At 39.3% G+C, this 13,092-nt stretch overlaps 1 protein-coding gene across 8 annotated transcripts in view; it reads right to left on the bottom strand.

Moving 5' to 3' along the window:
• Positions 1-13,092, bottom strand: part of Rnf216 (ring finger protein 216) — a 163,258-nt gene that overhangs the window by 126,231 nt on the left and 23,935 nt on the right. For 5 of the 8 annotated variants that reach the window (XM_063234046.1, XM_063234051.1, XM_063234047.1 and 2 more), the window contains 4 exons: positions 8,524-9,381; positions 7,543-7,619; positions 3,326-3,428; positions 2,122-2,286 (listed from right to left, as the gene is read on the bottom strand). In XM_063234046.1, coding sequence (XP_063090116.1) covers positions 2,122-2,286; positions 3,326-3,428; positions 7,543-7,619; positions 8,524-9,381 — 1,203 coding nt within the window. The remainder of the gene's footprint in view (positions 1-2,121; positions 2,287-3,325; positions 3,429-7,542; positions 7,620-8,523; positions 9,382-13,092) is intronic. The other 3 variants (XM_063234053.1, XM_063234048.1, XM_063234052.1) reach the window with 1 other exon arrangement.

The following is a 13,092-nucleotide window of genomic DNA, read 5'->3' as shown; positions in this document are numbered from 1 at the left end:
ATTCTCATACACTCACTGTATGTGTTGTAGAACAAGTCCTAAATCTGAAGGAGTCACATCATGCTTTAGCTTCTGCCTCACAGCATGTCCTCTTAACCACTTTAATTCAGACAGTCCAGGTCATCCCATTTCAAAGCTCATGTAACTCCCAAACTACCCACAAACAAACAGATGCCTTCATTAAAAACCTAAATGATGAAGCAACCAGCTTGTCCCCCTGGTAACCACTGTGGCTTGACAAGCTGCCGACACCCAGGGGGAGAACCACCAGCAAATCCTGAGATCCGCGCCATGTTGGAACTTGGCGCTGGGAAACCAAGCAACCAGTTCGCCTCCCTGGTAAGCGGTAGTGAGTCTATTGGTGCACAGGCGGAGAATCAAATATCCCTCCCCCTTAGCAAATGGGAGGCAGAGATCTGAGCATCTCTTGGAAGGTTGACCATATGTATGATATAGCAAATAAGGGGGATTTCCTTCTACCATATCCTTGAAGGCAAATATTTTTACCACTGTTTTGCTTTATTCTCATAATGGTACTACTTTATTCAATATTCTGTTTTGTTAAGTTCTATAATGTCCTGTATTTCATTTTATTTTGCTATACCTGAGTGAAAGAACAACTATTGTGAAGATAACAAGATACATTATGGTACCTATTCTTGTTATCTTGGTAACCTGCTGTGACATTCTGTACCAATTTCACTGCACTGTCTTAACTGGCTTTGTTCGGTTTTGTTCTGGTATATTTTACTACCTTCAAAATAATAAAAAATTAGAAAATAATGCTTGTTCACAAGAAAACCCATAAATGATCAAAAGTACAAGGAAGGGGACAAGGAAGTTAGGCACAAGAATGGAGTAGCTCCTGAAGCAGAAAGTATTCCACAAACCACAGAATGAAAGCCAGCAAAGGGCACTCAGGAGATCATCTGGATAAATCCCTGTGTATACGCTGCCTCAGGACTGCAGCAGACCTACTAATTAGCTGCAGCACAGCCACAAAGCCTACTCTGCACAAAGGCATGGACCATGGAAGACCAGACCTTTGAGCTATGGAGGGGGTACCCCTCTGGATGCAGTGTCTCCTCTCTGGGTGAGCTCTGCACTGTGTCTCAGCCCGGGCCAGTGAGGATGGAGGCACAGCGTATGTATCACAGACCCTTATCTCACGGTGGTGGCTACTTTGGGAGAAAGCTTATTCAATTTTGAACTGAGCATTCCCTATGTTACAGTATGGGAATGAGATTTAGAAACAGAAAGTAGTAAACTCTTGCCCTCAGAGTAATTCTGCCTAGGGGCTTCTTGGCAGTTGCCTGGATTTTCTTGGCAATGGTGGGGCTTGACCTTGACTCAGAATGAGTTGCCTTTACCTGGGACTCTTGTTCCTTCAGGAAAGACCAGTGGGAATCTGAACCATTAGAACAACTCTACCTTTGTCCTTTGTGGGGTAAAGGTCAATCTTTGTTGGGAATCACAAAGCACTTCGGCAGAAGATTTAATGGCAAGAGGAATGAACTACATGTCGGCACACAAGCTCTGATCTTGACTGACTGCTGGGATGGAACAGACTCTGTGGAGTGGACCCTGTTAACCTAGCATGCCTGTGCCACCCACCAGTCACCAGCACTTGTCTATGTCCTGGAACAGGCCCCTTTATGTGCTAACTTATTTGGGGACTTGGAGGAAAATGTTGGGAGTTGTCGGAAGCTGCCTATCCTCTTCTGAAGTAGACCACGATGACAGACACCCTGCTATGTTCCTGGCTCCTTACAGACCTCACCTGTGTAACTGGAAACAGTTACCTGGGCGATGCTTTGTAACTTGCTGTGAGTCAAAGCAAATCAGGGAAGAGTAATCTTTCACACTCTTCTACTATACATCCCAAACTACAGTGTCCTGTCCTCCAGATCTTTCTGGACAAAGTAGAATTTCCCTGTTTTCACTCTAGCATTTCTTTGCTTTTAGTTTTCCTGACCAGCAAATACCTCATCTATTATTTACCCAGACCAACTCTTATTCTCAGCTATCACTGCCATCCCAATCTCTGCCAGGAGGACTCGTTCTGTATCACAGGCCGAAGCAGTCAAGGATGTGACCCCAATGGAAGAAGAAAGACAGCACCTTTCGGGTGATTGCATAGTGTCCTTTGAGCTCGTGCAGGGCCCACTTGATGTCCTGACTGCTGAGCATCTTGAAGTCAGCCATCAGGAGGTCAGCAGCTTGGATGAAGCAACGCTGATCAAGTGGACTCAATTTTGAATAGTCAAAGTAGTCTATTTTAGGCAACTGAAATAAGAGAAACAGAAAATTAGAAGGCCAGATAGTGCATTCTCCAAAAGAAGAAAATCATTTTAACAATTACGTATTTCAGGAAAGGATAATTTTCTTTGGTTTCACAATTACACTTGAAGTTATCAGCCCTGTCACAAGGATGGACAAGTGGTGGATCAGAGATCCAAATGTGTGCAGTCTAAGATTAGTTCTACTAGGAAGAACCAGGAAAGCAGCTTAGCTATTTGAATCCAATCTTTCAGCCATCTTCCCTCCTGAAAATGTTCAGAAAGTCATTTTTTCTCTCCCTGGTACAGAATATATAAAAGAGATACTCAAAAAAGTTGTGGGGAGCAGAAGGATCAATTACTAGATCTTCATGCAGTTAATTCTGAACTGTACTTTCCCTCAGCATACAGCATACTGAATGCTAATTCAGACCACAAATGAAGACAATAATTTCGGGTTTTAAAAATCAAACTGCTTAACCTTCATATGAGATTCCATTAAACGGGTGTATACACTGTACACAAATCTTACAACATAAAAAATTATCAGATAGCAAGCTCTGAGTAATGATCTGTGCACAGAAGTATTTACATGGAGGTATACAGTACTAAAGTTTCTGCCATTTATGCTGAAGTGCACTGTAAAGAAATGAAGATGTGCTGATGGAGAGGGAAGAGGTACCATAAAGCTGAGATAGTAAAATGTTAACTTTTAGTAAGATTGGTGGTGACTCAACAGGTGATTATGTAAAATATTTGAACTTTTTGGTATATTTGAAAATTTTCATAATGCTAAAATAAACTACTAAAACAATACAAAGGATCATGGTGATTCTTGTTTCACTTTGGGAACTTGCTTTATTGGATCAAAAATGTGGAAGATTTGCTTACTTTGTGGGCAAAGGAAGCTAAGAGTAACAACAAAAGAGGAGTTAAATATGCAACTCACAGTGGCTTAAGGTGGGAGATTCCAATGAAATGCATAAAAAATGTGTCCAATAAAGCATATTTCAGGTAAGACAGAAAAACCTACACAGGACACTTGCCTTTGTATCATCCTGGCTCGCGAGCAGGCTGCTGCTGGGATTGATAATGATCCGGTCTTCTCTCTTTGGATAATCTGGATTTTCCAGAAGAAAATTACAAAGTCTGCAACAACACATGAAGTTACTTTCATACTGCTTTCAAATCCCACACCTGCCTACTGATTCAAATGCAAAAATAAAGCCTCCAGTTAAAGCTGGGTGTGGTGGCACACTCCTGAAATCCCAGCACTTGGGAGGCTGAGGCAGGAGAACTGTTTGCAAGTTCAAAATCAGCCTGGGCTACAAAGTAAGCCCAAGGCCAGCCTGAACTGCACAGTGAGACCCTGTCTCAAAAAGACAAAAGTCCCCAGTGATGCAGGACAACTGGCCAACCAAGGAATAAAGATGTTTGCAGCCCCTAACAACTAAATAATTTAAAAAGGAATGTAAAAAGAATTAAATGTGTTACTACATGGTACCACCTCCCCATGATGAATGTAATTATTATGTACTATAAACATGTACTAATAAAAATACAAGTAATTATTGTGAAAAAAATTACACTGGATTTCTATTTTTGCTTGCTTATTTTATTTTTTTGGAACTGGGGATCAAACTCACAACCTTGTGTCTGCCAGGCAGGCACTTATGTCACTGAGCTATTTCTTCAACCCTTTTTGCCAGTTTAAAAAGCAACAGCTGGGAGTGGTGGTGCATGCCTGTAACCCCAGCATGCAGGAGGACTGCAGGGAGTTTAAGGCCAACCTGGACTATATAGCAAGCCCCTGTCACAAACAAACAAACAAGCAAACAAAAGCAATGGACATACTGATGATAGAAATGCCTCTGAGTCCTTCTATTAGTTAGGGATTGATGTGATGAAGTCACTGAAAATGCTGTTAAACTGTGTGGAATTGGAGCATGTAGAAGAAAATTAGTTGTTCTCCCCATCTCCCTGGGGCTTGAAGCCAGAGGTTCATGTCCCTAGCTGAGAAGTCTAGTGCTGAGATACATTCCCAGCTTAGTAGCACTAAGAAAGCTATAAATAGCAAGTAGGAAAAAGTACATATTCACAATTAAAATTAAAAACACTCTGGTAATAGTAAATATATGAAACATGAAAGAGCTTCTGCTAATTACTGTTTTTTATAACCTGAGGTAATATAAAATTCTGTGAGCCAACTGAATTATGCTGACTTTATTTAGCCAACTGCAAGACTGATGAACAGGCCATGTTTTCTTACAAGCAGATTCTCATTTTACAAACCCACCAGTTTTGTCTATTTGGTACATCACTTACTAAATTACTTTGAAGGTAAGCCATGAAAAGTAAACAAATACACACATACTGATGCATTACCACCTGGACTTAAGCCACGTTTAACTACCCAAGCTCTTCACCTGGCAACAGAACCAAATCAGACAACTGGACTGGGGGCGATCCCAAAGTGGCCACGAGAGCCTGGGTGTTTAGTAGCCTACAGTGTAACTGAGGTTCCTGCTCATCAGCATTCTTCCCTTGCGTTTGCAGATCTGTAGGATGACCCCATCCTAGGATACGTATCTAATTCTAATTCTCATTCAACTCTTCTCTCCAGTTTTTGTCTTGTGTCAGCAGTAGATCCTGTAACAAGTAACAAAGATCTGCCAAAAAGAGAACAGAGCAAAAAGTGCTCATCTCCAGCTCCTTTTCTTTTTCACCCAGATGCCAGAGAAACAATTTTCAAGGGTAGCGTGCTGGTAGTAACGGTGAACATATTGAGCCCTAAGATGCTCCTTAATCTAAAAACTCTGGGTTTAAGCCAGGCATAGGGGCACACGCCTGCAGTACCATCACTTGACAGCTGAGGTGGAAACATTACTTGACTCTGGGAGCTCAAGACCAGCCTTGGCAAGATAGCATGACCCTGTCTCAAAACAAAACAAAACAAAACGAAACGAAACGAAACAAAACAAAACAAAACAAAACAAAACAAAACAAAACAGGAAGGAAGAAAATAAATCTCTGAGTTTCTTAAACAGTGACAGATTTCAGATTTAAGGAAACCTAAGGCCAACAGCATTATAATACTTCAAGAAACAAGAAAGCACTCAAAGATTAATGGGGGTCACACCAAAATTAGCCAAATCTGGGAAAATTTCAGTATCAGAAAGCAAATGACTGTAACTGATCTTTTTTTTTTTTTTTGAGATAAGGTCTTGCTATGTAGTTCAAATTGGCCTTGAACTCTGTGAGATCCTTTTGCCTGAGCCTTCTGAGGCCTGGGACTACAAGCATGTGCCATCATACCAGCTCTGAAACTGATTTTTTTTTTTGTCTTTTTGAGATAAGGTCTCACTTTGCACTTCAGGCTGGTCTTGAGCTCACTTTGCAGCCCAGGCTGGCCCCACCATACCTATTGGTAACTGATTTAAAATAACACTTAAAAGCCCTTATATTTGTGTGTGTGTGTGTGTGTGTGTACACAAAATAATAATAGTAATTATTATTTAAAGAGTAGGAATTAAAAGAGAAAATCTTTCAGCAGAATGACAGATAATCTAGGTGACCAGTATACAGGTATTTGCCACAGTGCTTTTCAACTTAAATTTTTTTGCAGTACTGGGGATTGAACTTAGGGCCTCATAACAAGCTACATCTCAGCCCTTTATATTTTATTTCGAAGTAGGGTCTCATTAAATTGCCCAGCTCGGCTGTGAATTCATGCTTTTCCTGCCTCAGCCTCTTGAAAAGCTGGAATTATAGGCATGTATCACCAAACCTGGCAATCTTTCAATTTTTTATGGTAAAAAATATGGGAAAGAAAAATTCATAATATTTTTTAAAAACTGACCAAGGAACCACTCTAGATTAAGAAAAAAAAAAAACTCAAGAGATAAAATAAATACATTAAGAAAACCTGATCCAATCCTGGTTGAAAACCTGCTAACTGGCTGCTTCTGGAGAGGGGCACCAATGTGTTACACAAATTAGAAAAAAGAACTTCTGCTGGGATGAGCACCTGGAAAACGGGACCCTTCCTCCTTAAGTCTTGGAGGGAACAGTCTTATTTGTACCCTGTAGAGTAGAGTACACATGACACTTGTGAAGACAAGGGTGTAGTACACTACCTTTTTGCTTTTTGCAGACACTTATTACAACTGAATCCAGAACCCCTGAACTGAGCTTCATTTCTAGCTCTTTTTTCATTTGCATTTTAAGTCATTAAGCTGCCCAGGTTCAAACAAGATTCCTCTGACTCAACCTCCTAAAGTGCTGGGATTATAGGCATGTGCCAACACACCTGGTACTAGACTGTCTTTTTTGTTTAATTAAAAGATATCAGTATTAACTTTGAAAATTATGAGTAATTTCAATCCTATTCTTTACAAACTTATAACTGTTTCACCTCTGTAGACTAGAATGAAAAAGACTATAAGAGACTTTTTATTTTTTATTAATTTCAGTACACTAAATTTTTTAAATATTGCTTTTATACTAAAAACTGAAGAAATGCTTCCACTTGTTTCTGCAAATAGCAGAATGCTTACAGAACACTTTCTGTTACAGCTGGAGAGAAGAAAACACCTTTTATTATCCTGACCAAAACACAGGTAGTATCAATGCTCAGAAACAGCTAGGCATCCCAATTTCATAAGCCTGCAGAGTCCCAAAAGACTCACAATCTGTATGACTAATGTTGGAATTAACAAGATTATTAAAAAGACACAATGCCAAGTGAAGTAAGAAGTCAATCAGTGAGAGAGTGCCAGCAACTACTGTAGAGTTCTACTCATGTGAGATATCTACCCTAGGCAAACCCAATGAGACAGAATTAGAATGGTGCAGGTAGGAGGTGAGAGAGGAAGGGACAGAGAGTTAATATTGAATGGACAGAGTTTCATTTTGGGAAGATAAGAGTTCTGGAGATGCATGTGGTATTTTAAACACTTAAAAATGTTTAAAATAAGCTGAGTGTGGTGATGTACACCTCTAAGTTTCAGTACTCTGGGGAGGCTGAAATAGGAGGATTTGCACAAATTCAAGCACAGCCCATGTAACTTAGCAAGAATGTCTCCAAATTAAAAAAAAAAAAGTCTAGGGACACAGCTCAGTGCGAAGGCCCATTTCAATTCCTAGTCTGCATGTACATAGATATGTATAAAAGGTTAAAATGATTAAGTTTAATGTTCTATTTATTTTACCACAAAAAAAAAAAAAAGGAAAGGAAAGAAAAAAAGCATAGCAGAATACTTACACATTCAAATCATAGTAATTCTTCAAATGAATTATTTCTTCAACATACCCATTTGCTACATCTGGAAATCTTGCTTCCTAGAGAGGAATGAAAAGAAAAATTTATTTACTAGAACAGTTTTGAAAGCAATAAAAACCACGTGACAAAGGAGAAAGAAAATGGCGAATGACTAAGAAAAGAGCTGAAAAACAGCTTTATATAGCTTAAATTTAGCACTTGTTCTAAGATTCACCATCTAAACAAAAGACAGCGTCTAGAAAGGTCACAGAGGTGGCCATCTGGTCCTCTGCCCCACTCCGCAGAGCCACTTTCTTTTCTCAACAAAGACTGAGCATCTCTTCCGTGCAAGGGAGTGCAAAGACAAGGTACAATCTCATGCCTGCCCTCTAAAAGTTCACAACTGAGTGGGCCAGATGAAAACCTGGTAAAGCAGGTTAAGGAGACTCATTCCAAGGCAAACTGCAGATGACTGCAGACACAAAGGACCATGCTGTCCTGCTGGCTGGTATCTAACAGAACAGTGTGAGATGACAGAACCCTCTTCTGTGCTTGCTATTAGCCCAATGTGGCTACTGAAACTAAAATGTCACTCATGTCTCTGGAAACTTGTAACTTTAATTGTAAAACACTTAAACATAAATAGTCACACAGGCTAATGGTTGCCATGCCAGCACAGGTCTAAGCAATCTAGTAATTTCCTTCAAGGGTCTGAATTTGGAGTTTGAAGCCTCTGAAAAAACTAACATGACAGCAACATGGTATGTCATTAGCACTCTTGAGAGCTTCTTGGAAGTTATGTATAGATTAGGAAATTCTGTTTCCATTTTCCTGTCTTCAGTTTATTTTCTTTTACTCTGTATATTTAGATACGTGAGTCTTAGGAAAATAAAGTCTGCATATGCATTTTTTTGGTTTTTGCAATGAAAGAAAATTCAGCATGATGTCTAAAATTAAATAGTAATAAAAATTAGCAACACTTACTGTTTCTTTCACTAATAGTGCAATGAGTTCTTGATCTACCCCAGGAGGTTCTTGCCTCCAGAGGTTTTCCAAATTGGCCTCCTGAGATCCTTGCAGGGGAAAGGCTGGCCCTGGCTCTTCGTCATCAATTGCTAACTGTTGGTCTTCAAGCTCTCTTACTGGTTGAGCAGGCTGAAGAGAAGCAGTGCTTGAAACCTTATTTTGCTGGGGTTCTGGTCTTGGAAACACTGGCCTCAGAAAAGCAGATGCTGGGAATTCATGCTCAAACAGAAAGGGGCCCAGTTCTCCTTTAGACTGTCGTTCCTGGGGAACAACCTGGTTGGTTACCTCGCGGGGCTGTTGGTTTAGAGGTTGTAAGTAAGAATGGTTGAGCCAGCAGTCTTCTTCAATGTCCTGATCACTCCCCAAGGCAGTTGATTCTCCCAGATTTGGAAAAAGTTCTGTCTCTGAGTCCTCAGATGATTGGTTCTGAGTATCCAAAGGATCACTTTCTGGGAAAAGAAGGCCACTTTTTCCAAAGATAATGATTTTCTGCTCTGATCTGGGGTTGACCATGTCGTTTACTGCTTGGTTATGACTTGGTCCAGGTTTGGGTTCTGTTTCTTTTTGACCTCTTGGCTTAGGGAACTCAGAAATTCCAGGAGGCCCAAAATTCAGCAATTCACCGTAGTCGTCCTCAGAATCATCCTGTGCCCCAGAATCAAACAATGGGTTGTTACACACTGAAAAATAGCTGCTCTGATCTGATTCAAATGCTGCTCTAGACTTTTTAGGTCTTTCTTCTCCCAATCTTTTCATATCTTGCCAGTGGGCAGCTGGTTTGATGAGATTGGGTCGTGAAGTCTGAGGTCTATTTGTCTAAGAAAAAATGAAATTTTAATAATAATTCAATTTTTTCCTACATCTGTGCCTTCTTATATACTTATACTGAGCTTCTGAGATAGGACAGGAAACACAAAAAAATCTTTCTCTTTAAAAAAATCGACTTTACATTTATCTTAACATTGAAATTATACTATAGTATCTATGAGAATCAAAGTAGCTATTCATAGATTGAAGCTTAAGTTATATATTTGAATTATATTTCAATTTCTGAGACTACTAAAACAAAATGAACTATACAGTAAAAGAAATAAAGAATGCTAATATAGCAGAGGAACAACAACAAAAAAGCCAAATAAACATATGAAAAGAACCAAAATCTCATTAGTAATCAGCAAAAAGAAAATTAAAACAAGACAACTTTTCCCTTGTAAGACTGGCAAACTTTTTAGTTAGATGATATAAAGTACTGAAGATGTATGTGAACACTCGCATGCTACCATTCAATGCTATTATTTAGGAGAATAATTAGGCACCATTTGTTAAAGTACAAAATGTATACACTCAGAATTAGTCAATGTCACTTTTTCATAGCTATTCTATAAACATGTTATCTGAAAAGGTCATACACAAGGATTATTCACTGCTATATTGCTACTAACACAAAACGAAAAAAAGTAACACACATTCTAAAGGGTCTAAGAAGCTTTAAGTAAACTACTACTTACTTGATCAACAAAATACTCTACAAGCACCCCACCATCACTGTCACCAGAGGCAGCTCAGTATGTATTGAAATGGAATTTAAGAAATGTCATTAAGTGAAGAAAAACAAGTTGCAAAACTATACATACACAGAATTGTTTATTAAAAATAAAAAAAAAGATAAAACAAATCATTTCTAGAAGCATGCTTTCTCCTCACCAACAGAAAAAATTTGGAAAGATTCAGGCCAAACTGATAGTTCCTCTGGGATACTCCTTGAGAATGGGCTGGAGAAGAGGAACTTGAATTTTATCAGTACTGTTTCAACTTCTATAATGAAAGGAATCATATAAATAAAAGGCAAATTGCAACAGATGCCTACTTTTAAAACAGTAAAATAAACATGTCTCTAACCTTTTTCTTCTCTGGCAAAATAAAGGACAACGAAATGACTCCAAGTTTGAGCACAGCCTTGGCAACATGGTGAAACCCCATCTCAAAATAAAACTATCTGTTGGGGCAGCAAGCTGCCAGGGAGGCAGAAGCAGAGACCATTTAGCTGCTCTTGGTTAGCAATCACTATGTGAGTAAGACGCAGATAAACATAGTATATCTGCATGTACACAGTTCCTGAGCACCCAAAGTTACTCCGTCTAACTGCTCAGTAAAACCGTCTACAAAGAGCTAGTGCAGAAAAACTGCTGCAGTCAAAGTTGAATAATAATAAAAACAACCAGTACAGAAACCACATAGCCACCTAAGGGCTAGATAAGAGGAAATGATAGAATATCACGGGATAAGGGCTGGAGATATAGCCCAGCAGCACAAGCACCTGCCTGGCAAGTGCCAGGTCCTGAGTTCAATTCCTGACACACACACACACACACACACACACACACACACACATGAAAAGAAAGAAAGACAGAAAGAGTATCAGAACATAGCATATAAAACCTTGACAATCACAGAACCAAGAACACAAAGAACTAATGAAATAATTAGCTCACGGATATAAAATATGGAAATTGAAATGTTTTAAACCTGGGTTTTGTAGAAATAATTGCCCATCAAAAGCTGGCAGGGAAAGTGAAGTTGGGAGTCAAAAGATATAGTCAAAAATACACCTAATGTAAAGTAAGTCAAGTGAGGAAGACAAAGATAGCACTTGAAAGTATAAAAGCAACTATCAAAAGAATTTAGAATAGCACTATCCATAAACATCTTTCAAACTAGCCACACGCCTTTTTGATAAAGACCTCAAAGATGCAGAGAACATAAGAAAAATTTTAAAGCAAAAAAAAAAAAGTACGTGGATTACAAGTTAGAACTAAAAACAAAGTGTAACTGTCATATTAAGAAACAGAAATGGTCCCCGGTACTGATAAAAATGAAAAAGACAAAAAAAAAGAAAAGAAAAGAAACAGAAATGGAGCCAGAACCCCAGCCTTTCTTTGTGAGTCAGCACAATTTGGGGACTGCAGGGGAAAATAAGGATTCACCAAGACCTCCTCGTGAACCAGCGCCATGCGCAGGCCACTGCTAGTGGGCAGACAGCCAGACCCCAACCCTTTCCAGCATGCAGGCTGGAAAATAAGAGCCCCTGCCGTAAGCAACCAGCTCATCCCAAGAAAACAGGCTGCAATGACAGCTATTGAGGTGAAATGCATTTTGATGCTTGTGGTATTTGGTGTTTCACTGACTTTACAGGTTTAGGGCTGGTGGTCTGATTACCTATTCAGAGGATGATAGTATGCAGTGTGGCATCTATGGGGGATCTCCTTCTAAAGGTGGTAGCCATTGTCGATTCCCTATTGTCTTGTGAAATCCTGTGTTGTTTTCATTATTTTGTTGGACTGAGTTTTATTCTATTTTGTCTTGCTTGATTTTGTTATATCCAATGGCATGGGCAGCTATTTCAAAGATAGCAAGATATATTATGGTAGCCATTTTGGATTTGCTGTTGTCTTGTTTTAAAGTCCTTATTGCATTCATTGTTTTGTTTTTATTGGTTCTATTCTGTTCTGTTCTGTTTGATTTTCACTATTTCTAAGGTATCTGCAGCTATTTTGAAGACAACAAGAGGCATTATGGTAATTATTGTTGATTTCATACTGAAGTCCTGTGTCACTTACACTGGTTTATTTTGATTGGTTTTATTTTGCTTGGTTTTATACTCTTTAAAATTAAAAACAAGAGAAAGAAAGAAACAAAAATAGCATAATCTCAGCACTAGGGATGTTGAAGCAAGAAGATGGCAAATTTGAGGCCAATCTGTCTTAATGAATCCATCAGTAAATAAAACTCAACTATAAAATTTAAGTATTTAAATAGAACCAACTATATAATCAAAGTAATGCTGAGAAAAAAAATGAAAGAAAAAATATTGACACTCTGGGAGGTTGAGACAGGAGATTGAAAATTCGAGCACAGCCCGTGTAACTTAGCAAGACGCCATCTCAAAATAAAAAGGCTGGGGATATAACTCAGTGGGAAAGTGAGGGGTTTAACCCCAGTACTAATTAAAAGAAAAGAAAGAGATGGAGAGACATACTGAGAAAATGACTCAGAAAGTGCAAGTCATGGCTTAAGCGAAGCCAGGTGTGGTGGTGCACACTGTACTTCCAGTTCCTCTGAAGGCAGAGGCAGGCAGGTTGAAAATCTGAGGCCAGCGAGGGCAATTTAACAACCTACCTCCAAAACTAAAATGCAAAGGGCTGGAGATGTCATTTAGGGGTTAAGCATTTACGGAACATGTGCGAAACCTCAGTACTGAAAGAAAAAAAAAAGCAGTCTTTTCCCCTGCTGAGATGGGACCTAGGCCTTGGCATGCTATGCTAGGCAGGTGCTGTCTCTGAGCTGCACCGAGCCCCAGAAGGGGCCTTCGAGTCCAGCAATGGCAGAACACAGCAAAGTAAGACAAAAACATTTGCTGCAAGGCTAGCATGATGCAGAGTAGAAATCTAGCAAAATGGGCTCCATCAAGGGCACTTGTTCCCAAAACAAGCACCTGTCAATTCCAGACTAACGGAACAATGAGCAGAT

The sequence above is a fragment of the Cavia porcellus genome, unplaced genomic scaffold (genome assembly GCF_034190915.1).
Source record: "Cavia porcellus strain 051 isolate PalLab524CR breed Dunkin Hartley unplaced genomic scaffold, mCavPor4.1 scaffold_23, whole genome shotgun sequence".
Lineage (NCBI taxonomy): Eukaryota > Metazoa > Chordata > Mammalia > Rodentia > Caviidae > Cavia > Cavia porcellus.
This window is presented reverse-complemented; position numbering and strand designations above follow the sequence as displayed.